The sequence below is a fragment of the Aptenodytes patagonicus genome, chromosome 9, assembly GCF_965638725.1.
Source record: "Aptenodytes patagonicus chromosome 9, bAptPat1.pri.cur, whole genome shotgun sequence".
Lineage (NCBI taxonomy): Eukaryota > Metazoa > Chordata > Aves > Sphenisciformes > Spheniscidae > Aptenodytes > Aptenodytes patagonicus.
Genome location: NC_134957.1, coordinates 11806445 through 11832940, shown reverse-complemented (window position 1 = coordinate 11832940; position 26496 = coordinate 11806445). Strand labels below are relative to the sequence as shown.

The 26496-nt window shown below is 37.2% G+C and overlaps 2 protein-coding genes across 5 annotated transcripts in view; one reads left to right on the top strand and one right to left on the bottom strand.

Moving 5' to 3' along the window:
- ZC3H12B (zinc finger CCCH-type containing 12B) overlaps nt 1-17644 on the top strand; it is a 32685-nt gene extending 15041 nt beyond the window's left edge. The window contains exons 2-7 of one of the 3 annotated variants that reach the window (XM_076347138.1): nt 6343-7117; nt 10728-10867; nt 11615-11849; nt 11939-12045; nt 12606-12672; nt 13335-13482. In XM_076347138.1, the coding sequence (XP_076203253.1) occupies nt 6507-7117; nt 10728-10867; nt 11615-11849; nt 11939-12045; nt 12606-12672; nt 13335-13416 (1242 nt within the window). In that variant the 5' untranslated portion in view covers nt 6343-6506 and the 3' untranslated portion in view covers nt 13417-13482. Of the gene's footprint in view, nt 1-6342; nt 7118-10727; nt 10868-11614; nt 11850-11938; nt 12046-12605 lie in introns of all 3 variants that reach the window. The other 2 variants (XM_076347137.1, XM_076347136.1) reach the window with 2 other exon arrangements.
- Nucleotides 17645-19142: 1498 nt separating this feature from the next.
- LAS1L (LAS1 like ribosome biogenesis factor) overlaps nt 19143-26496 on the bottom strand; it is a 39284-nt gene continuing 31930 nt past the window's right edge. Inside the window, exon 13 of one of the 2 annotated variants that reach the window (XM_076347134.1) lies at nt 19143-19391. In XM_076347134.1, the coding sequence (XP_076203249.1) occupies nt 19379-19391 (13 nt within the window). In that variant the 3' untranslated portion in view covers nt 19143-19378. Of the gene's footprint in view, nt 19392-21924; nt 22338-26496 lie in introns of those variants that run through there. The other variant, XM_076347135.1, reaches the window with a different exon arrangement.

Sequence of the window (26496 nt, the reverse complement as noted above, 5' to 3'; positions counted from 1 at the left end):
ATGGGAAGCAGGAAACAATGCTAGCATCTATAAATGTTTTTTAAAATTCTTTATTAGGTTAGGCTTCAATGGCAACAGATACGAACAGTGAATTAAGGACCTCATTTTAGTTGAAGCAGTAGTGAGGAGAAGGCAAAACAAGCTACTTAGGAAAAGCTTAATAAAAAAATCCAAAACTTGCTCAAAAATGTATTAGAAATCGTAAAAGCAGTAAAAAACAGAGGACTTGGACTTGACTTAATGTCAAAATAAAATGTTAATCTTGTATCTGCTTAACACCATTTCACCTTTCCTCAGAGAAGGTGTAAAGAGCAGTGGCCACAACTCTTCCCTGGGCCCTTCTTGTATTTGAGGTAGCAAGATAGAATCTGGTCAGTATCTTATTCGTTCTTTATTTCCTGGCAGCATCAAGCTTCTTTTAAAGGAACTTCATAAGTTCCTACTTACAGTTTTTAATCACCAATTTCTTTAGTTTGATTGTTGCAAAGGAAACAGTTGTACAGTTGAGATAGGTGGTGAATTCAAGTCACTGAGCTTAAATGCTTTGAATGTACAGAAAACTCCTTTCCCTGATATGCCTACATAATAGATGACTCCTTTATTTGAAGAAGAACCATGTGGTCCACTAAGAAGGGGTGATATACTGAATGCTTGCCACACTGTAGGTGGAGAGATAATGGTAGCAAGTAGAGGTATTTAACTGGAAGTCAGAAATAAACTGAAACCAAATATGGTTTCAGACGTAGAGTGGTACAGAACAGAGACCTCAGCTTTTCAAGAACAGGGCATCTGAGCCTTTTAAGAGTGGTGGTACTGATTATGTCTGGATTGCTGCATTGACAAAGGCAGTGACTGACGGGCTTGTTAGATCAAAATACTGACTGACTGAGAAGAGATACTATCTGTACTGTAGTGATCCTGGGCTCCAGAATAGGATTGCAGGTTTATTTAAAAAAAACACGACTGCAATTTGAGGACAAGTAGTAATCAGTTTCTGTAGCTATGCCTTTTCTCACTGTTGAGAGTTGGCTTGCTCAGGGACAAGGGTCTGGATCATAATCTGTGAATGCACATAGTAAATCTATAGTGCTAACTGTGGGGCTATAGGTAGTTCCAGGGGTTGCAATAGGGTATAGATTGGACTGTTCAGGGCTGTGAAGAAATGAGGGAGAGACCGTAGTGCTGTTTTTGTAGCTGAATGATGATATTACAAGTCTGATTTCTAATCTGGAGGGTGTCAAGAACTTAAAGTAGTGGTAGTTGCTTCTGTTTGCTCAGTTCTTCATTCTGCTATGTTTGCTGGCTTAGGAGCAACACAACATTTTTTCCTTCCTAGATGCCCTCTTTCAATGGTCAGTGGAAAAACTTGGTCCTGTGCTGTAATATTTTTGTTGTTTGTTGTTGGATTTTTTGTTTGTTTGTTTTGGTGCTCCTGACCCAACAATGAGATGACCCTCATTGTTTGAGAATCTTAACCTTATGCATTTGGGAACAAATCCTACAATGTCCCAAGTCTGTGGATGCAGAGGAACAGTGAAGTTGCACAGATGGAGTGACTGGATAAGGGTGGAGAGGCTTCAGTGCAAGCTGACTTGTTTCCTAGGAGCTCTTTGTACAAAAGTGTACAGGGTTGTACAGATGGGCTCTGGAGACTGCCTGCCTCATTTTCTGTCAATATGGTAGTTGATGCTAAAACAGGTTACCTAAACTATTTGATGGAAGTTGCCTCTTCAGAAATTGGCTTTGTGTGCGGGGTGTTTAAAGAAAATGGGGAAAAACTCCTTACTTTTCCAGAAGTTACAATGTCTACATATTGTATCTTTTTTTGTGGAAGATCTGTGATATATCTTGGTAGAAATGACTACAGTTGGTACAGATGGGACCTTTTGACTTTTAGTGCTTCCCTCACAAGATCCTAGATGGATATGAAGAGGAGACTTTTATAAAACACTGTGATTTAGTTTTTAAATAGTTTGAAGATAACTAGAGATTTATTTCTTTTTTTAGTGGATTTTTAATTCCCATCTCAAATATTTGAAAGATGATGGTGATCATTACGTCACAGACCAAATATTTTCCACTGCTATGCAAGAGAGAGATGAGACTGTTAAAATTTCCCTAGTAGTGGCTTTCAACCAAAGGCTGACATGAATGAAAAAAAAGGCAAGAAACTCCAAGATGAGTCATAGAAGTGGGCGTTTCCATAGAGTGAGCTTTCATAACAGATCCACCAATCTATCACTAGCGACCAAAGAATAGTAAACCACAACACAAGACTGGCAAAGAGCAGTCCTTCTAGATATACAGTACTGCTTCCTAACACGGATTGTATCTGAGCCGCTTTCTTCGTAAGCGCGACAGAAGTGAGTATGCCAGCAGCAGTGATAGAAATTGTTCTTAGAATTAAATTTCTTTGTTTATATTTTAAATAATTTTTGAATTCAGGATTATTATTATATTATCTGACTATGATAAAACTATTTTCTTGTCCAGTGCCAAAGCAGTACAGTTTTTCATTAATTTGAAAAAATGAGTGTTACCGCAGGTGTTGTAAAGTGTTCCTTAGTTGCAATATTTTGTAAGCTGAGGGTGCAGTGTGTTCATAACCTGGTTTTTTAATCTTTTATAATCATTTTTTATATCCTTTGTTTTAGTTTTGGCAAGGTACAAGGTTATACATGAGACCTAATTAAAATCCATTCCAGATTAAGCTGATTAATACATCTATGTTGGCAAGTACTTGGGTTGTAAATATACTGCTGTTAGTGCTATGTGAGAGAAAATCACTTCAAATGAAAACAGAGAGTACTGTAATAATAATGATATCTAAGTATTTAGAGGGATACTCTTTGAATGCATATTAAAGAACAGCAAGTATCTAAGTCTAACCTAATCTAAGTCTAACCTAAACCTAACTAATCAACATTGGAATTTCCATTCAAATGCAAGGAAACTGTGTTTTTATTCCATATTGCATAAAGGACTTAGAATATGGTTGTTCTTTATTAAAAAATAGTGATGGTTGACTCAAAACTTGGCCTTTTCATTTTTTTTTAGATATAAGTGATTAGCATTTTCTTTAATTAGCTTCATTTCCCAAGGAAACTAGGCTTTTGATCAGCCCTCTCTGCATGCGTGTGTGTTTGTGTTTGCATGTATGTGCATCACAAGAAGAGCATGAACAAGTGAGAGTCATTACATTTGGCACTGTTTGGAGTAATTTTGAGACCATTAATGGTTATCGGTCAAGCTAGCCACCTTTTGCTATGTACTTTTCTTGCTTACTTAAGAACCACCCAGTTGTAGCTGAAAATCTTGCTGTTCATATTCATCAAAAGAAATTTTCACTCATATCACTGTGCTTCACATGATATGAGAACTAGGACTATATTTTAGAATATTCTATTTTTTTCTTCTAAACCTTTTTTTTTTCCACTGTACAGTTGATGATGGGAGTAATTCCCTCTCAGCCACTCTTAAGAGGCCACAAGTGAATTGAACAGAATATGAAAGATCTTTATCCCCAAAGCAAACAAAACACACAAATAAATAAAATTTCAATCTAAGATATTTACCTAAAATTGCTCATTTGTAAACATACATAGTCTTAAAATACCTACCTTTAGTAGGTAGGTACTTTCCAGTGTCACTGGAAATGGGTTGAAGTTCATTGTATTCTGGATATGTATCTACCATCTCCACCAGTATGTAAATTTACCACAGCCAAGTGAGATGTGTAACTAAAGAGCACAAATTAGAGTGCAGTCTTGTAGAACGTTAGTTTGGCCTGTTTAAGGTAATTATATATTACTGTGTAAATGTTTCGCAGATTAATAATCTTTATTTCACTTTGAGGCAATTTTAGGGGTTGTTGTTGTTGTTAGGCCAATAGGACCTGTCTTAGAAACCCTTTGACATTTTTATGGTTTTGATTATCAAATTTTATCACTCTTCTAGAACCGTTGTTCTCTGAAATACTCCCACAGGCAACAGAAACCCACCATTTAATGTAGGGAAATAGTCACGGAAGAAAGCTTTCTGAGATGAGTGGTATATCAGGGGCTATGATTTTCAGCATCTTACTACCTGAAAATGAAAGGATATGAAAACTCAGAATGAATAAGCTTTGACTTAAGTGCACACTGGTGGTTAATTAATTTTTCTTTTGTGGCTTATAATGCTTTGTAAAATGTCCATGCTGTTTTGTCAGAAAAAAAAATCAGGTTTTCATTTTAAAGATACTTTTAGTATGTAAGATTTTGTTTTTATGTTTATTATATTTGTTTTACATCACTAAATTAATATATTCATGCATGTCAGCATTTCCGTTATTATTCTCTTGATTTCAGTATCTACTGAACTTCATTCTGTGGAGAAACTTAGAGTTCTATTTTTAGGAAGAAAATCAAATAAATAATAAAATGAACCATGTCAGAGGTGCTCTTCTTCTAGCTACACTAGACACAACTTTCCCCCCCAGACAGATTCCAATGCTTATTTTTAGTCCCTAGATTTGGCATTACTGTACATCAAGGGAGTTACACTGCTGTACATTAAGGGAGTATTTCTCCTATTATTTGCTGTTTTGGTAGACCACAGTAATTAAATAAGAGCCACTGTGGTCTCTTGGGGAGATAGGAATCAGATTTTTAAAAAGCTTTTGAATACAAGGATATTTGATAATGTCCCATATATAAATAATTCATGTACTTGGTTGAGTGCTTATGCTCTTTTGAGGAAAATCTTGTCTTCTTTTAATGCTTGCTCATAGCCTGAAGGAGTGGAAGAGACGTGAGAAGACATGAAAAACGTGCATGAAGGAGATATAAATTTATTCTTAGTTACACTAGTGACCAACAACCCCCCAAAAAACCCATCATTTGGTTTTTAAAATTATTTATTTTTTTATTTCTTTTTGGGTGCATGAGGAACTTATTAGGAAAGGACATCTTTGACCAATCTCTGTTCCAGTGCCAAAGTCGTGCCTATTTTGTGTCACAAAAATTCTGATAGGAATCCTGGGAAAGAGCTTTTCATGCATCCACAGCTTGTATCTACAGCATTTGTCAGAACACAAAGGTAACTGGCTATACTGTTAAAAGCAAAGGTATATTGGAAAACCGGTGTCAATACTAGGTCTTTCTTCTGTGATTGCTGTTTAAATCCGGGATCATGCTTCTCATGCCTCTTTGGGCTACATTTTTGCTGACAGAAGTCTCTGCAGTAGCTTTAAAACTGTGCTCTTTCAGAAGTTTGGTACCTTTTCATTTTTCTATCTTTCAGTCTTTCTCCTCTTCGTAGTTACATCTAAAAGAGGTGACTTTGACAAAAGCAAGATTTATCAAAATGAGAAAGTGGATTTAAAATAAATGGTTTCTTCAAGACTATTACATCATTGTTTTTTGTTACTCACACTGGATCCTGCATTCTCAAGTCTGCTGTTTTACAGCGGAGAGGAAAGTGGGACTTGCAGCTTCCTGAAAGAAGGCCTCTAGCTAATTAGTTTGGTAATCAATTTTCTCCAGTTACCTGCATTTATACCTAGGTCTTAGTTTACCATTTTATCTAAAATGTGCATTGCTGTAGGTGCAATTCCTTTTAAAAACTATTTTTCAAAGGCTCCATGATGTCAGTTCAGCCCTTCAAAGGTCACTTGAATCTTCTACTTTGTTAGACTTCTCACTAGAATTCCTTGAACAATAGTTCTTCTGGAATAAGACAAGAATTATTAGTGTGTATCCTGACTTTTTGACGAAATGCAGTCATATCCATCCTTGATTTTGGAATTTTCAGTGCAGTAGGTACAGTAAACAGCACAAGATGATCGCCATGTAGAACTTTTGTGCATCTTGTTATTGACCTTTACATGTTTAGTAGCCAGCTTGCAGTAAACTTGTTGGTTCTCATAGTAAACCCTTACTGAAAGAGGCTGAAATTGTTTGTGTTAAATTTTATGCATACTGGAACTCCACACAATTGTTCCTGATGTAGACAGGTTGTTCCTGCAGTAGAAGGCTGTAAAGACAGGTTTCTATTGAAAGTGGTGGGTCACCCTTTTCTGTTTTATTATCTTTAAATATTACTGAGATACTCCATTAAATCCAGCTGTAAGTTTATTGTGTGGGAAGTGTAATTTTTTTTGTACTTAGAGTAACTGGGGGAGGGAAAGAGAGTTTAATTTGTGATTAAAGAGACAACATAATTATATGCTTTATTATGATCAATTTTTACACAGAAATGTGAATGACTAGGGACCTCTACTGACTTGTAAACAAAATCATTGTAGTTGAGTATTTCGTGGAATTTGTCATAAGCTAATTTTTTTTTTTTTTTTTTTTGAAGGAACTTCATGTTGGTGGTGTTTATGCCAGAACACAGTAAGCAAGGCAAATTTACTCCAGCCTCGTGTAAACTTTTAATTGGCCATCACGATGCGATTGAGTATGAATTCCAGGTGGCTTTGGAAATGAAAGAGAACTGAGCTCTCTGGCTGGAAGCTGAACGTGATGACGGCCTGGTCTATGGTAGGGAAGCTGAAAATGGAGAAGAGGCACTCCAGAGAAGACAGAAATGTGGAACAAGATGCTGGGGAATGCAGTGCTGAATCTGAGGAATGGACGAGCTCAGAAAGTGAACCTGAACAACCATACTTCAGAAGCAGCTGTAGCAATACTCAGTGGAGAGAAAAGGAGGTTTCCACTAAACCACATCGGCCACTCTGTCGGTCCCCTTGTTTGGATCGCCCAAGTTTTTCACAGAGCAGTATCACACAAGACTTGAAGCTAGACGAATGCAAAACAAATTTGGACAAGGAATACCAAGCTAAAATGGATTTTGCTTTAAAGCTTGGGTATGCAGGAGATCAGATCCAGGCTGTACTGAATAAATTGGGAGCAGATGCACTCATCAATGATGTTCTGGCAGAGCTTGTGAGACTTGGCAACAAAAGTGAATCAGAGGGACAAAGCAGTGCCAGCAGTACCACTAGTACTCTGGTGCCAAGAGGCCCTTGCCCAAAGGAAATAGCAAGCCCTGAATTGTCACTTGAAGATGAAGTTGTGGATAACAGTGATAACTTGAGGCCAATTGTCATTGATGGAAGCAATGTGGCTATGAGGTGGGTCTCCCTGTCACAACATTTGAAAAGAATAAATCACTAAAACTTTATGAGAAAAATCAATATTGATGGCAAAGTCACTTTAAGTCATGTAGTATATTTACACTGATAATACATCTTTTTAATGGACTCTTTAGTCCAGGCTTTTAATTATGCTGTTACTCCTTTATATGTAGTCTGTATTCCAATTCCCCTCCCCCCTTTTCAAACCAAGTTCTCCCCTCAAATCTTTTGTTCTAGCAATCTAGCTGTAGTGTGCTTTTGTGTGGATGAGTTTAATTTCTTGAAGTCCTTGAATAATGTTGAAAATTATTTTTCTTTAATGTCCAGAGGCAACCAAATAGGGGAGGAAAACTTGGTTCTTTCTAAAATGACATGCAGTGTATGCTGATGATATGCAGTGCACTTCAGGGTATTTGAGCTCCTGCTGATCAAGCCTGCTCAGAATTCAAAGCAATTTAGCTGTGTCAGTACAGGGATATGTATGAGCTAAACGTGCTGACTCACACAGCTGTGGTGCTTGTAATTTCAGACATGTGTACACATGTGCACTTGGCTGCTTGGGTCAACACTAACTCAAGAGATATCTGTCCCATGCCACTTTTGAGCATGTCTTTAGAGTACACAGTTCAGCTATCCAATGATTTGTTTATCATTGAGAAAGTATGATTTTCTATGAGGGAGTTCTTTAAACAGTCTGTTTAGTGAACAGTGATGCCAAGATTTCTTCAGGTAGTGTTTGCACAATAGATTTCCTTTAGTATCAGCTTTCTGCTCTACAAGAATTTGTGATCTGAAATTTTTTTTTCAATGTATTAAAAATTCAGATTTTTATAGGTGTATTTAGTACTCTGAGTTTTGAAATACATAACCCCCCCAAATCCTATAACAATATTTTATATACAGGATTTTCCAGTGCCACGTTGTGGTTACATCAATCAGAAAGATGTTTCTGTAAAGTAACATCACCAATATTAGATTTAACTTTTTTCTTTCCTTTTTTTCTGTGCCTGTTGAATTTGCAGGCTCTGTACTGTTTGAATTACTGCTGAGTGTAATGTGGCAGCAACTGGAGAAAAGTGCATGTGTAGTCTTAACTACTGCATAGCTTAGAACTGATGCTCTATTTATAGAATCATAGAATATCTCAAGTTGGAAGCGACCCATAAGGATCATCGAGTCCAACTCTCAACAAAATGCATATGCATCTGAAAATTTAAAGGGATATTAAATTCTGTAAAACCTGAAATGTACAAAAATTCTAAAGAAAAATGCTTTAGCAACATTGTGGCTTCTGTATTCATTATTTAAGTTGCAAGGATTTGGACTATGCTGGTGATCCATAGGCCTTGGTTATACAGATGGTATTAGATCTGTCTGCCTTTGGTCTGTTTCAGTATTACTTTATATAACATTTTGAGCCCAGGAAGAGCATGCATCTTACTATGGTCCGGTAATCTGTGATGTTGTTCTATAATAATAACAACAACATTGAAGTAAAATTTTGAGTGATAATCCATAGAATAATGCTAAAGACAATTTTAATAAGATGCAAATCTCTCAATTATGCAGCATCTGCTCTACAGACTGAGAATATCTGAAAAGTGCAAGGGTTATACACTTCTCATGCTTAAAAATACTGCAATTATTGACGATGCAAATGGAGGCCTTGCCTTTACGGTAAAATGTATATGTTGTAACTGAAAGGTGGCTACATATGGAAAATGGAACCATTTCCATTTTCAGTATGGAAATTTTCTTAAAGTAAACAGTTTTGGGGGACGCTACACAGAACTAACAGCTTGGAACAGGATGGTGCAGCAGCTGGATGCCACTTTGTGTACAGTAAAATGCCAGCTGCTTTAAGTAGTGGGAGTAGCTCCTAGCATTACATAGTGCCACAAAGCTGCCTTAATTACAGCCAACTGCGTGGACTGCCCACGCACTTCAGGGCTGCTATAGCAGAGTCCTCTCCTGTGTTTTCTGCCCAGTGCTGCTACCTAGGCCCCTTGTAATTTTTTTCTAATAGGGAGCGTCATTGGTGTGCATGGCCTCCCCTGCCCTTACAGCATTCTGTAACCTTCCCTGGCCTGGCCACTCAACCACTTTTTTGTGGTGAGGATCTCACTGCTCAAGATGGCATCACTGATGTGATTCAGTTAGCACCTTTTGCAATGGATGGAATGATTTGAAGAAATCAACTAATTTTCTTCACAAATTAATATAGAAGTCTCCAGAAATAATGACTGGTAGGTGCCAAACTAACTGGGCAGCATCACTCCTATCACAATTGATGAAAAACTGCAGCTGTGTTGAGAAAGGGGGGGGAGGGGGGAAGAATAAATTTTGAAGAGTGTGCATCAAGGAGCATAGCATTAGCTTACTAGTCTACCGTTTTCAAATGCAATTTTGGAAGTAGCTCTAGAAAGCTAGACTTTGCTAGCCAAACTAAAATGTAACAAACAGGGTTGGTTTTGTTTGGTTTTTTTGTTTTGGATTATTTTTTTAGTAAAAAGGGCAGACAAATTTTTTTTTTTCCTCAGGTAGTTACAATATTAATTGAAAAGAACCAGAACCCTTAGTTTTTATTATTCAGTTATATGGTGTAGCAGTAATATAGGCACTCTGTTTTTCAGACAAAGAAAATGGTGGCTTCAATCTAAATATGAAATCCAACCATAATGCAAAGATCTGTGTCTCTCTCTTACCTGTGTAGACTAACTACTAAGGATATTATAATTAAATGTCGTCATCTTCTCTTATATATATGCTTATGTATTATTCAGGCATTCCTAAACTATTTCCTGAGAGGATTTAAAACTTGATTCTTTAGTTCACTCTATGTTTAGTAAATCAAGATAGGTGCATCCATGAGGTAGACTGAATAAGATTCATAATTAAGATTCTACTTAGTTTGTATCAGACCTCTAAAGAATTTCTTTTTTCCTTTGCAGAAACTTTGGCCATTTTAAAAATTAAACCCATTTATCTGAATTGTGTGCTGTTTTAGAGACTCCTGTGTGTTTCAGAAAACAAATTTTTGACGGGGGCGGGACTTAAACAACTTTGAGAGAGTTATTTCCTTCCCTTAAAAAGTCCTAATAAAAATACAGAATATTTAGTATTAGAGAAACGTATTTTTTAACCTAGATGTTTAAAAGCACCTATGACCCATGACAGCCAGCATTGTTAGTTCATTCGGTTTTTGTTATTGATAACTTTTTATGGTACTAGTTAAGGTGAGCTCAATTTGTTGGGGAAAGTGATATTTTTCATTAGCTCAGCTAATAAAATGAAAAAGCGGAAAAACTTCATGTTTACTTGTTTTTGCTTTTGGGATACTGAAATTTCACCTTTTCTAGAGTTTTAAGTAGCAGTGTTGCTGTAATCTGATGGCTGAATAGCTCTGGACAATTGTCTTTTTCCAATTATGTAAGCTGGTCTAATAAAAAGGTTTACGTATCTTTACAGACTTCGTTTCCCTTAGACCATGGCAGTTTTAGAAGGAAAAAAACCAAACAAACACCCCAAAACCCACCACAACAACAAAAACCAAAACCAAATGTAACTTCTGTCCTTGCTGTTTCTAAAACTTTTGCATGTTCTTCAGCCATGGGAATAAAGAAGGATTTTCCTGTCGGGGAATTCAACTAGCTGTTGATTGGTTTCTGGAAAAAGGACATAAAGATATCACTGTGTTTGTACCTGCATGGAGAAAAGAACAGTCTCGACCTGATGCACCAATTACAGGTAACAGGTCAAGATTTTCTTTGACCCCTTAGTTAAAAAAAGTATTGCATTAAGACACAACCATGTCATCTTTCTGATGGGTACTACATACTGGGTTGTGGATGTGATGCTGCACGACAATGTTGCACTCAACTGTTTAAAAACACAACAATTTCACTGGTGAGGAAACAAGCATTTGAGTATCTGCACCTGTAAACAATGCTGGTTTTTTGCAATGTTACTGGATCATTTCAGCACTTCTGAGAAGCAGTAGTCATAATTTTCCCCTTAGCAAACATTGTTAAGCATATAGAAACTGATTCTTAGTTGCTGGGTGAGTATAAAATAAGTAGTGTCAGGCCAGGGACTCATTTAGTAGGATTATCTTGAACACTGAAGAGGCAGCATGTGTTTTGATCCATAGAAAGTACTTATGTTTTACTCTAGGCTAACAAGAAGGCTATTGTAATACAGTAACAACTGAGTTCTTGATGTGTTCAGGAAGATTGAGTAAAGGTACATGGTTGTTTACAGAGGAGTAGAATGGTTATGACACTTAAATATTGAATGTTTACCCAATGCTTTGAAACCTCAGAAATAAAATGGCACTCTGCATCTAGGTGTTTTTTAATGATAATGGGGCCCGTATATGAACATAATTACAAAATACTTTGTCAGAAAAGAGGGCAACAAATTTCATATTTCAAAGGCTGCATTTCTTTCTTTTAAAACTTTTTAAAAAGCTGTTCAACTAAAATTATTTTACAGATCAAGAAATCTTACGTAAATTGGAGAAAGAAAAAATTCTTGTTTTCACCCCATCTCGAAGAGTTCAGGGAAGAAGAGTAGTTTGCTATGATGATCGATTCATAGTAAAACTTGCTTTCGACTCAGATGGCATTATTGTATCAAATGACAACTATCGGGATCTTCAAAATGAAAAACCAGAATGGAAGAAGTTCATAGAGGAGCGGCTGCTAATGTATTCTTTTGTGAATGACAAGTATGTTTTTTTCTTCAAAAGTAAGGGAATTCGCTAATTCAGAATCCTCAGTAAAAACTGAAATTCACATTTCATTTCTTTCCCCTTAGATTTATGCCTCCTGATGATCCTTTAGGACGTCATGGCCCAAGCCTTGAAAATTTCTTAAGAAAAAGGCCAGTTATTCCTGAACATAAGAAACAACCGTGTCCTTATGGTAAGTGCCTAAGTCAGACTGATTTGTTGTATTCAAAGGTAGGTGAAGCAAGCAATTAATTAACATCTTGTCATTACTGGGGAAAAAAAAAAACCAAGCCATTTTTCATGTTGCCATCCAAGCACTATATCCTTTTTTATACCTTTCATACACATATTAATAAAAACAATGTCACTGAAAATTAAGGATTACCAGATATACCTTGTGGATAACACAGCTTTTTGCTGTTTTCTTCTGGTTTGTATTGAAGGAAGGAGATTCATAACTATACGAACTGTGTTAGAGCTGTTTTGTTTTATATAGCGTTGTGTTGTCAGTGTTGAAATCATGAGCCAGTAGGAAGAAAAGTGATGTGTCTTGCCCTTGATGCAGTGACATATGTGGATACAGGTAGCAGAGTCTGTGACTGCCTGTATGTACAATATAGATAATTATTCCTTAGGGGGTTTAGTATAGAAATACTACTATTGAGAAGTGGTGAAAACATAAAGAAAAAAGATAGCAAGTGGTGATATTGGTTAGTTTTTGGTTTATTTAACCTGAAAACACTTTTCTTCCAGGTAAAAAGTGCACCTATGGGCACAAATGTAAATATTACCACCCAGAACGGGCAAACCAGCCTCAAAGGTCAGTAGCGGATGAGCTTCGAATAAGTGCCAAATTATCTGCTGTGAAAACTATGAGTGAGGGAGCCTTGGCCAAATGTGGCACAGGGCCATCCAGCTCCAAAGGAGAAATCAGTTCTGAAGTGAAACGCATTGCCCCAAAACGTCAGTCAGATCCAAGCATTAGATCAGTAGCTGTGGAGCCTGAGGAAAAGTTATCAGTAGCCCGGAAGTCTGAGGCCAGCTCTGTCCCGTCTCTGGTTTCTGCATTAAGTGTACCAACGCTCCCTCCACCAAAAAGCCATGCAGCTGGTGCATTAAATACTCGTTCTGCAAGCAGTCCGGTGCCAGGTTCCTCACAGTTCATGCATCAGAAATCCTCACTGGAACATATGTCCAGTGTGCAATATCCTCCTATACTAGTCACCAATAGCCATGGCACCTCAGTTAGCTATACTGACCAGTATCCCAAATATGAATCATTGGGGGACCGTGGCTATTATTCCTTACTCAGTGATTTCTCCAACTTGAGCATAAGTAGTATCCGTAACACAGATTATTACGGGGCTGATATGGACCAGGGGATGTATTCTAGAAACTCAAGCCCCTGTCCTGACAATTGCTTAAGCCATACAAGTAATGATTCTTATTCCTCTTACAATGACTTGTATCTGGGTGTAGCAGATGCCAGTCCAGAAGACAATGTGAAGATCCACAGACTGCCATCGCAAAATCGTCTTCAGCCTTTTTCCCATGGTTACCATGAAGCCTTAAATAGAGTTCAGAGTTATGGAACTGAAGAGCCTAAGCAATCCCTTCGTAAACAGTCAGTTTCCCACTTAGGCCTACATGCCCAGCATCCAGTTGTTGGAGCACGGTCCAGTTGTCCAGGAGAATACCCTGTGCCTCAAAATGTTCATCCATCAACTGCACAACCAAGCCGTGCCTTGGTCATGACAAGAATGGACAGTATTTCTGACTCACGGCTTTATGAAAGTAACCCTACAAGGCAGAGACGACCACCCCTCTGTCGAGAGCAGCATGCTAGTTGGGATCCATTACCATGTGCATCAGACTCTTACGCTTATCACTCGTATCCATTGAGTAACAACCTCATGCAGCCATGTTATGAACCTGTAATGGTAAGAAGCATGCCTGAGAAGATGGAGCAACTCTGGAGGAGTCCCTGGATTGGGATATGTGGTGAGCCACGGGAACCACATATCATCCCAGAGCATCAGTATCAAACGTACAAGAACCTCTGCAATATTTTCCCTCCAAGCATTGTCCTTTCTGTGATGGAAAAGAATCCCCACATGACAGATGCACAACAGCTGGCAGCTATGATTGTTGCCAAATTAAGAACAGGGCGTTAAAGCATTACAGCCTCTTTTGGAGCGTATAGGACCTGGAGGAAGACTTAAATGAAGAAGGGGCCAATCTATTGTAAATATTTTCTACTGAGATAGTATAAAATTCTGTACACAGTAGCAATCATATATATATATATATATGCGCTGAGGCACTATTTAAGAGTTGATTGTATTGTAAATTTTAAGGTTTTAAATATAGGGATTTTTTAATAGTATTTTATAGGAAATGCATACCTTACTGCATGGATAGCTCATTAAGAACTACAATGTCACGTTCAGTGTCTCAAAAGCTGTTACTACAAAATTATTGTTAGCAATTATATTGCATGTATTAGTGTACACTTTCAATTTGCTTATAAATACCTAATCGGCCTTTAAAAGTATGCTCTATACACACCCAGATGACTTTTAGGGTTTCAGCTTTGTCATTTGACACTGCCTACTGGCATATTAAATATTGAAGAAAAGGTAGACTTGACAAAATTAAAATACTCAATTTGTAAAAGGAAAAACTGATTTCAGCTTTTGAATGTCAATATTGTTGTTGGTACTTAAATTTCAAAACTGTTCCCCAAGAGTTTGAGTACCTATTACATTGTCCAATACGTTGGCTCAATCCAACAGAAGCCAAATACTTTATTAAACTAGGACCAAAACATTAAGGAGTGTGAAGGCATTAGCGCCATTCAATAAACTAAAAGAAGTTTAACTGTAGCTTCTCTCTTCAGAATTGCCTCTCAGCTCTGCAGTAAACAGCTGCTGGCCTAGATGACTAGACAAGCTGAAAATAAACTGCCAGTTTTATGTAAATTGGATTACTCGCCCTGAAGCAGCAGAACCTGGATGGTAACATTGAAGTTCATCAGTAACTACAGCCCTTCCTCTGGGGGTAAGGATGGTATTTGAGTGAGCCTAACATTCACGATGGCTGTACAAGATCAACTTGAGAAGGAGGTGGAGCGGGAAGGCTGCTTCTTGAAAAGAGATGCTACAGTTGGGTTTGTGGCAAAGCTGGCCTGGTTTTTGCTCTTCAGATCCACGCAAAGGTGTGCATTTGCCTCATGAAGGCTTTTAGAGTTCCTGTTTCAACAGGTGAGATAATTTTGTGTGGCATTGTTTGCGCAACTGGTATCTTGCTCAGGGTGGGAACCTTTGTAGCTAAATGTCTCCAAAAGAGGCGTTTATTGTTTTTTAAGCTGCACTGACTGGACGCCCTTTTTTGAATCCATTGTATATTTCAACATTTCGAACCATTACTAACTCGATACGTCTCGAGCTAGGACTTGTTGACTTCTACTGTAGTTTTTTTCATGAAAGTTGAGAAGGCCTGGTTTATGGCCTTTTGTTTCTTCATGAGAAGGTGTGACACTGCCTAAATGTTTCTTACTGTGAAACACACGGAACGTGAGGCTGCAGTCAGGGTTGTTTCTGGTGTTTTGATAATGGCTTGCATGCTGCTTTCTAGTTATCTGTTTGTCTGAGGAACAAAGTTATATAATTTCCTCCACTTGTGTTACTGTAATGGTTGGTTTGATTCAAAATATCTTGTGGGCTCTTTATCATGCGCAAAATATGTTCCTGTCATATTAAAAACAAATAAACAAACAAAACAAACCAACAACAAACCACAATTACAGGTGCAACTACAGTTAATTTACTGATATTTGATAACCGTATCATTTCACACAGGATGAATATTCTTGTGTTGGTACAGGTAACATACATAATGACCATGTCATTATGTATTTAAAATGAGTTAACTTGAAGGTGATTCTGTATTTACACTTGGTGTTTAAAAATAACTTAAGTTTTAATTAGTTGGTTATCGTCTCTGTTAATGGGGAAAAAATAAATCTTCAGACATTTGTAATAGTTGGGGAAAACAGATTTAACTCTTGACCAGTTTTCAAAAACATTTCTTACTAACCAGCATTTTATATTTTTAATTTGCAATTAATTCTTATTCTCTTCTCTTGCATGGTATAAGCAGCTGAGAGCAATGCCTCAAATAACCAGAAATGACCTTTTGTTTGTTGATACAAATTGTATCTCTTTTTCTTGATTGTATAAAAACTGTGTATAAAAAAAAATAAAAAAAATCTCTAGATTAACTTCAGTATTACATTTTCACCACAATGTTTGTGACACCATGTGTCACAGGGAAGTAGCCCATGAGTAATTATGGATCTTTTTTATTTCAAATGGGCACTTGTAGTTTATAGACAAACAAGGACAACTTTTCAGAACCAGTTTATTATGTGCACAGATACTGTGTGTACACCTCAAAGCATTACATAGTTATCTTTAGTCTATTTATTAAGCAGATACATTCTTGCACTAAACTTTATGTAAAAATGTTGCCAACTCATCTGCATGTGTTTAAAATGTAACACTATAATTGCTATAGGCCCTGCTTTATTCTTAACGGATTAATTTATAAATTATTTAGGTATAAAATGAAGTTTATTGTGCACTCACGTTTTCCATCTTGCATGGAATTAAATATTTGTATGTAGAAAAACATTTGTTCCCTTTTTCTCCAATTATAAAGATAAGCTATTTTAAGAGAGGTTTAGTAGGTGTTTTTGATGTTTTCTAACATGGAAAACTGAGCAGAAATTTCTGTATGAAGTGTTGGGTGGTTTATGGAGATGCTAATTTTTGTAGGATTTGTCTAGTCATTTTAATTTTCACTAACTTTCGTCTTACTGAATAATTCCTTTTTAAACAGTGGGAATGCTATGCCAATACAAACCCAGCATACTATTTCCCTAAGGCACTTTGAAGGCAAATTGTCTTTTTCTAAGAAGCTATCAGCATCTATCGTGCATAGAGTTACAGAAGGAGCAGTGTAGCCTTGTGGAAATAATTTGCAAATTTTGTGCTTGTTTAGTCCTCCTTAGAGGTAATGAAACTTTTCTATGTGATGTAGTCTTTCCTAATCAACTACTTCAAGTGATAATTCAGTCATCCACATCTGTTTTCAGATATGTTTACAAGCCAATTCAAAACACTGACACATTTATTAATCTTCAGCGCATAAGCTTAGATTTCTTCTTACATGGAAGAGTTGATCTTATTAACACCTGATCATAACTGTCTATATTGTAAATATAAGACTTTGTATAAATGCTCTTTTTGAGAGCATGGTATGTAAATGTTTTTAAAACTGTAAGAGAACAGTTCTAGAAACTATATTTTAATAAAATCCATGAAATTTCAATTCTAGATGAGAAAAAAAAAAGTGGGAAGGTAAAATCCTGGCCTACTGCAATCAGCAAGAGTTAAGCAGTAGACTCTAGTGCTTTACTGGGGCCAGAACGTTCTCTGGGAGTTCCGATTTACTGATCTTTCATCTTTAGCTATATTACTTTCACATAATTTGTCACTTAGAAGTGTATAACCTTAAATTCATGAATCAAAAATCAACTGCTTTATGAGATGTCAGTCTAAGTTATTTAATGTTTTTTGTAAGAATTACATGTCAGTAATATATTAAATTGTACATATAGATGATTTCACTACTGTTAGTCCCATTGTTGTTGTATTGAGCTGCAGTAGTTGGCTTTATTCATTTGTAGAATTAAACATTACTGTTTAATTGTTGTAAAATTTTATAAATCTCTTTGGGTTTTTTTGGTTGACCCAAATATAATGTAAGTCTTAATGACAAAATGAGTGAAAATGGATGTTAAACCAGTATGTGGTATTCGTAAATCTCTGTAGTAATAAGCGTGCACTGCTCTAGTTGCTGCTGCATGCAATTCATTCACTAGCATGAGTCTGTTTAGCTTTTGTAAAAATGCTTTAACTGTGCACTTAAAAATAGAAGGTGTGGGCATGGTTGCTTAGAACAAGCAGAAGGATCCTCATTAAAAAAACCAAACAGAACATCTACATACTTGTAATGCCAGTTTGCCTCAAATAATGAATTTTGGCATTTTGAAATTCTTAATGATAAAGTCAGAACACGCAAAGAATCTGTCCAAATAATTAAGTTAAAAAATACTCGGTGACCTGTGACATATATGAAACCACAAACAGGAACATTTCAAGGGACATATTTTGGCTATAGTAATTTTTAAAACTCCATGCTAAAGAGAAGGAACATGCATCATTTCTGTGAGGCTTTGCCCCCCAGAGTTGAAATATTACTTTATCTTGACTTGCCAAAAGTTTACCTGAAGCATTAGTACTACAGGACTCATAGTAGTCAGATCATTAGATCTGTCACTATTATTTCTATGGTGAGTGTTCAGCTTTAATACTCCTCTTATGTACCCCTAGCTTGTCTGTGTGACAGAGCCCTTATTAACTGTATTTCTCGCAATATTTCAACTAGAAAAATACAAGTGCACCATCACTTAAATTGTTCTCATGCCAGTGTTTGGTTAGCCTTTGAAGAGCCTTTATACAGTATCTATGATTTTGGTCTGTGGTATTTAAAGTTTGTAAATGTATTAAAAGAATTGAGAGAAGAATCTAAAAGAAGTATAGGCTATTACCTGTTTCCCCCCCTGCTCTGTGTAAAAAGGTTTGCACAATTATTTAATAATATGAAACGTTATACTTTATATATATATATTAAAAAAATTTGCTTATTTAATAAAACTGAGAGCCATTGGATTATTTGTTTCTAGCTTTTTATTTTGTAACCCTCTTTAGGTGACAGCCCCAAAAAGCTGTTCTATCCAAAACAACCGTTATAGTCTGTCCAAATTATTTCTCAATATTTTTAGCTGATTTACTGAAAAATACCCAGATTCTGAAATCATACATAATGCTTGAATTTTTCATCTGTGCTTAACTCTCTGAAGGAACAGGACAAAAGTTTTACTTTTCTTTAAAAAGCAGAGGAAAAAGTACTATTTAGGTCCTGCTGTCTTGTCAGAGTAACATCTTTTGTCAACCTCTGTATTACACAAATTTTCTTTCGCTATTTAAACAATCATTTCCCTTAATATGGGGGAGGTGAGACAATGTCATTTATTACCATTGCTTTGACTCAAACTGCTTTAACTTGGGGGGGGGGGGGGGGGCAGAGTAAAGCTAACAAAAGGAAAATTATTTACAGAGATCATCTCTATCTGGATTTGCCTGAACTCACTGTTACCATGTTTGCTCTCACAATGGCCAGGAACCAGGTGCTTCAGAAGACAGCAGAAAACCAATCAAAACCAATAAAATACCTGTATTACAAAGTTGCTTTTTCCTCATCCCAGGCCCTTTGTGCTTAATTTACATCCTCAAGTATACCACTGCTGCGAACAAGTACTAATTAGATTCCACAGGATATTCTTACTGTTTCAGTTTTTTCCCCAAAACCGTAACCCCTGGGTAGAGCTGAAGTCCTTGTCAGAGTAGCTGCCTTTAGGAATGAGAAAACAGAATATTAAAGACTTGAATAGCCAGGAACAAGTTATCCTAATAAGGTTCCACTACTCTGTCCAATTACTTACATTGAAAAGAAATTTAAAAAGTGGAAAAAGCCACAAAAGCAGTGGACCCAGGTCTTAAGTTCCTCAGCAATTCCTATTTGCATGATTTATTCCATATAGTCCCAGCTTCCATCTCCAATCCTTTCTATAGCTTCCCTTTGGAGATGTTTTTTCAGACAGTAAAAATCTGTCTGGAGAGATTAATTTACAGGGAGAAAGCAGTCTCAAGAAGTTCTGCTCAATGCAAAGGAAAAATCAAGTAATTTAGGAATACATCAACATTGCCTTTCCTATCCCCACTCAGAATATGCTTCTAGCAAAGAAAGTAAGTAGCATGTTGAAAACAAATTTTACCACGTAAACTTTTACCAAAAGGGAAAAAAAATTATATGTAGCACAGTATTTTGCCAGCATCACCCTTTCCTTTTTGAACTGTTATGTTTGCATTGACAGACCTCAGAAGTACCAAATACAGTAACTGTTTACTTACTTGCTTTTTAAGGCATTTGAACTGGCTGGCTTTAAATGTTATCTATGCCTTTATTATGTATTATTCATAGTAATGTTGTCATTTCCCAGGTACTTGGGAAAGTAGCTACAAAATTGTTCCTCCTCTGAATTAATCGGTTCAAACAAACACCAAGTTTCATAATCCTGAACAGAGCAATACATAATGTCCAGGTTTTACACTTTTGTTGTTTTAGTAGAAGGCCCTTCTTCACTTTTTAAAAATTGAAACATGTATGTTTCTTTCCTCCAGCCATTCCCAACTTTTTTTTTCCCCTTTGTTTCAAGCCTGCTCCCTCCCTCCACCACCAGTAACACTTTGTTTAAAATTCATGCCATTACTATGGCTTCTCAAGTCTTGGTATTCTTTTTTTAAAGCATCTGGCAGTTTTGTGCTTTTCTGCAAGTCATCCACAGCACTGGATTCAACTATTTTATTTGACTCTGCAATTAGATCAAAGACAAGGATTTTTATTCCATAATTCACTAGACGCAGATACACAGGGCAGTAATTACAGCTGACGAAGAAACTATAGTAGCACCATGATTTTACCAAGTAAACCTTTACCAAAGGGGATAAAAGGTTACATATAGCACAGTGTTTGCCAGCATCACACTTTCCTTTTTGAACTGTTACGCTTGTTTGTATTGACAGACCTCAGAAGTACCAAATACAATAATTGAAGTAATTTCATACTCTACCAAATACAGTAATAAAAAACAAATCCTCTTCACTCAAAATTTCCTAAATAAGCTTGAGGAACTGCTGGGTAAAAGGAAAAATTTCTAAGAATACTAGAAAGGGGAAGGGCTTACATGAAAAATCCCTCCTAACAGAAATAGAAGTTTGTTTTCTTTTGCATTAGCACTGCTTGGTTTTTAGAGAAGGAAATGTACAACCTATCTTCCATTTTAAACAACTTCTGGCTGTCTGATTGTCCTGGTTTTGGCTGGAGTAGAGTTAATTTTCTTCCTAGCTACTAGGAGGAAAATTAACTCCACCCCAGCCAAAACCAGGACACTGGTAAAGAGTAACTGAAGTAGAACAGGATGACAAAAAATTAGAACAAAGAAATAATACATTATGGACATTTAGGTAAGCCTTTACTTGAAAGCCAGCCCAAAGCATCCATGAAGTTGCTGTTCTAAACTTGCAATTCAATCCTATCCAATGTACTGCTAAAGTTGTATGTCCCTTTTTGTATCTCATTCTACAGAACATTAGCACATAATGTCAGCAGTAGCTGTAAAGAACTAAAAAGATTCCATTTCACAATGCTGCACTGACATGTTTCTGTTTAGTTTGTAAATACTGCAAATTATTAGACTGACACAGAGAAAGACTCTGTCTTACCCTCTAGCAGATACACTCCAACAAATTCTTACTGAGGCGTCCTGCAATAAATATACGCTTAAACTCCTATTTTTTGACAGGTAATTGCAGAAGCCTCCAAGTTCCAAGAGCCTTTAATACAGGTAAAGAAAACTGAATTTAAGAAAAACTAGTCCTTTTTCTCAACAACTTTCCAACAAGGTACTCAAGTCCATTTCTGTAGTAATCACACTAGCTCTCAGCAAAGACCACAGTATTGGTTATCAACCTCAGCAAAATCATGAACAGAAATAACATCAAGCAGAAAACTTTAATTAAAAAGAGACACTAGTGGCCTCAAGACTATCACTTGAAAAAAAATGGTGAGAAAAAAAAAATTCGAAGATATTTATGCACTACAGTGCATTCAGCCGTGCTACAGCTAGGCTTGATCCCTGAAGCTTCATGTGAAATCCTAACTAGATGAAAATTGTAGCACAATCTTATCCTGGCAAAATCATGCAAACTCATACAGGACAATATTAGCGTCACTGAAATAGGAAGGGCTCAGTAGTCTGGCTAACGAGGACCAGAGGACACGTTCCAGAATACCTGAGTGAAAAAGAAAAAACAGGATCCAGAAAGAAGGTGTGCCTTCAGTCAGTTGTATTTATTAATCATGAAAAAAATTAAGGAACACAGAGATTCCGAAGTACTCTAACTGTATTTGACAAACATCAACTAAAGCTAAAGGTTCATGATAGTGGTTAAGCAAGACAATGGTTACTACACATGGAACTTAAAACACACCACCTTTATAAAATACCGATTTTACATGGTAAAAATCAGTAAATCTTCACGAAAAAAAAAATATATCCTAGAGTGGCTATTTCCCCATCACCATTACTAGTTCTTCTATGCCACTTATCTCGTGCAACACTGAAAGCTGCAGAGCACTCTGCTGTCTTAGAAAAGTTGAAGGCCACTTTTTATTTTATGGAAGTCATTTTGGGTCCATAACAATCCTCCTGTCACAGGAATATTCAATTCTGCGGAGCTGTGAGAGGAAGAGAAATAAAGCACGTAAGCACTGAGCTGATTTAGAAGTTCACATCACTGAAGTAATTTTGAAAGCACTTTAAACTTGTTAAGTTTTATTTCCAAAACAAAATGTCATTTCTCATTTTTAGCTCTGAACATTTAGCTGCTGGAATGTCCTTAGTTTTAAATCAGTTTGGTCAAGAGAGGCAGCAGTCCCGAGGTCCCAAAGGCACCAAAGCACAAACCAAAGGAAAGGTTACACCAGTTACTAACAAATGAGAGGAAGACATGACTTCAGAAATAACTACACAACAACTTTCATCTGAACCTTCATCTGTCCTTTGCAGCTAGGAATACAAGCTAATCAGGTGAAATGCTAACACTGCAAGTAGTGGACATGAAAACACTGTTTTCATGAAAACCACTGTCACTAGTTACAAATGTTACAATGCCTATACAGTCTGCACATGGAGACTAGCCATTCCTATGGCTTTACAAAGAAGTCACAGAAACTAGTGCATTTACAGAGAATTTAAAGGAAGTTGCTGTTTGGTGACACCCACAGCATACCAAGTAATTTTTAATTTTAGAAGGTGGCTCACTCAGACAGGCGTAAAATCCCTTTTCATTGCAGAAGTTACCCACTTAAGGCTGAGTCCCCGGAGATCCCCCAAACAATGACCCATTTCCATGACTCACTAACACAGCATGCAAAGGAACAAGTAAGATTTTATATAGTGTTCCCAGACATAAGGCACTGCCAAACACAAGGCTCGAACAGTTGGGGAACACACATAAACATTTCCCTACCCAAAGTTTTACTATGTGAAGGAACTTAAATCACTACCATGTTGTTAAGTGGGTCAGATAAGAGTTTGTTTTATCATTTTTATTCATTTTATGAGAATGGTGAGGGCGAAAGCTAAATTCTATCAATAAAACAAATCATTAAAGGATCCACTTGAAACCTAGTATCTGACATTGTGAAGGAGAAAAAGGGAAAACCTGGTTGTCTTGTGCACGTTTTTCACTTTCTCTATTCCTTATGCCCAAGGAGAGCTCATGCACTCCTAGCTACAACCTAGCATCCTCCAGGATAAGCATATATTCCCTACCTACTCACTGTCTTTATGCTTCAGCACATATTAACCACCCCTTTCACCTATCTGCTTATGCATCACACCCTTAGGACAAAAAAATCCAGTCATTATCCATGACCATTAAATGATGAATCCCATTTTTGAAACATCAGTGCAACCGATTAATGCAATCCCTAAAGCAATTGCATGTCAGCAACTCCACCCTCAGAAAACTCTCCAACTGGTCATTATTTACCAAATTTGCCCTGCTGTCAGGTGAAACTGACACTGGGAGTAAACAAAAAGCACATATGCTTTTTTTCCAATAGTATATCTGTAAAGACAGCTAAATACATGACAATGGAGTACAGCCTCAAAATTCACTAGTTTTGGCTGGATTCAGCTCTTTTTGAACTATTTTGCTTCTCTGAGATTCATGCTATTCTGTTTTGGAAACAGCATGCTTGTCTTTGGGAAGATCTGATGGCAAACCAGAGAAAGTGTGGGTAAAGGGTTCCACAAGAGGCCAAACTGTGTGGTAAGTGGCAGGCAGAAAAACGGGAGCAGGGAAAGAACAAAAAATGACTTATCCAGCAACCCTGTGGGGGAAAACTTTGTGGATAGCTAGGCTGTTGCTTTCAGCATAGGGAAGGCACATTCTCCAATTTTCTGAACCTCCAGAAACAACAACAAAAGCAGAAAAAGAAGTGAAACACAGGAATTGAGATGGGCTCTTGATTGTCTCTCAAGGTTGAGTTAATCTTTAAAAGAGAAGGGAGGTTGTCAGCTGAAACCTATTTTTCCTGGTATGTACTCAAGTTTTGCTACAGATTCATAGGAACTATTTAGTAAGAAGCACAGACCTCAAACAAGGCAGGCAGAATTCAGGCAGATGTTAAACAACATAGATTAAATGCATCATAAGATCACCAAGCGCTCCATTCTCAACTGTGGACCTGGTGAATTAGGGCTGCAGCAAGAGGTTCTGCTTCTGTTACATGACTTGTCCAAAGCCTTTTTTCCAAATTAATGTCAAACTCCATGCTCCAGGAGACCCTTTCTGCAGTTCATTACCTTCATTTGCTTTAAGTCTGTGGAGCCAGAGAGAAAGACAAAGATGGCCATGGCTTTTAGAAAGGGTGTGTCCCATTGCCTATGCTGCAGATGCTTTTTCCAAGCACCTTATGGATATTTTCAAAGTAAAGTGTCAAATTTTCACAATCTCTCATACCATACTGCAGTACCCCTACAGTGAGCCTGGCAGAACAGCTTTTTGCAGATGGAGAAGTTGGAGGGCAGTATCAAAGAAGTAAATAGAAAACCCCTTCTGGAATAGCCCATACAAATCCCTTTTGAAGGGGAAGCAGAAAACCCATGTAGCTGCAAGACAGCAAAGTTTCTACATAGAAGAATACATGAGAAGTAGCCAAGAAAATCTGTTCCTCTCTACCTCTGGGCAAGTCAGACAACCTTTCCAAAGCCACATGGCCTTTGGCAAACAGAGAAGCTGCTATGCAAGGGAAATAAGAATGAAAAAGCTGCTGTTGTAACATTCCTGATGAAACTTGGATTGTTTCCAGGCACAGCTACAGGAATAAATCAGATTCTGCTCCTTTTTATTTGTGGTAACAACAGGTTTTCCTCATGTTTCTTTCTGAGCTTTTTTCCTTGGCCTCCTGCCAGGCTGAGATCTGAGTGGCAGAAACTGTCTGCCCCTTTCACCCACACAAATTGATGCAGAAACGTGTTACTTTTGGCCTGGTATGTGCTTTTTCATTTTCTACATGGGTATTTTTCTAGTAATACGAGCTGCATGACACATTACACTGTTCAAAAAACAGCCAACCGGACGGAGCACACGAGGAGAAAAAGAAAACCACCTCCTTGGCTGAATATAGATGAAGGTCTTGCAATCGCTCCTCTCTGCACCTTAGGCCACATGGAAAGCAATTATTGGGGGCAGAGGGGAAAGCAACACCTGCTGGCTTTTTTCAGAGTCTGCAGAATGAAGCACTGAAACCTATATATCCGGCTTGCAACTTTTTAGTCTGCAATCAATATACAATCAGTCCTCAACACGACTAAATTGTATTTCAAAATGCAGTCCAGGCATCTTCCTCCAAAGGAACCTAGTGCTACTGATAAGGAAATGAAACATTAACTAGTCAATTAGTTTGATCTAGACCATTGCAGAATTTGATCTGCCAACACGAGAGACAGACTTTTCTTTTGACAGATTATTTGGCTGCTTGTGACCCACTTGCTGAAACGGTTTACTGGCAGGCCTAGGAAGAAGTCTCAACCACAGAGGTGAAAGGACAGCATAATACTTGCTAACCTATGAGAACTCTACCATTTAATGAAAATAAAAGATATTTAAAGACTTCCCCCCCTCCCCCCCGAATCACAGGTCAAAAGATCTTCAATTCTGAAGCCAGTAAAGAAATTATCATCCTTTCAAAAATGAGAAAAGAGAGACATATCTGTTTCTTTTGCAGGCTAGAAGACTCCAAATACTGTTAGGTGAACAGAAGTTGCACAATGAAATCAAATCCACAACCTAAACACTCCCATGTTTGCTGAGTAGCCAAAACTAGGTGCTTCAGAAGACAGCACAAAACCAAACAGAAACAATAAAATATATGTATTACAAAGTTGCTTTTTCCTAATCCCAGGCCCTTTGTGGTTAATTTATTTGTCCTCAAATATACTACTCCCAAAAACAAGTACTAACTAGATTCCACAGGATAGTCTTACTGTTCCTACAAACACCTCAAATTAGTTTTTGTTTTGGACAAAAGTGGTTACATGTGGAGGCTTCTTTTCAGTTAGTTTTTAGGTTATTACTAAAACTACTTCAGCAGTTTGTTGCTATTATCAGTCTTCATTGAGGAAGTAGGAAGAGAAATGTGCAGAGATATTTTTCATAGAATCACTGAGGCTGGAAGAAACCTCTTAAGATTGTATTTTCCATTTTACCTTGAAGCTGCCTTCATATTCCCTCTATTGCCTTGCTACCTTTCTTGGATTCCAACTATGTCCTTCTGTCATTTCCTAATAAATCCAGGAACCTCTCTCTCCCCTCAGGAAGGGGCA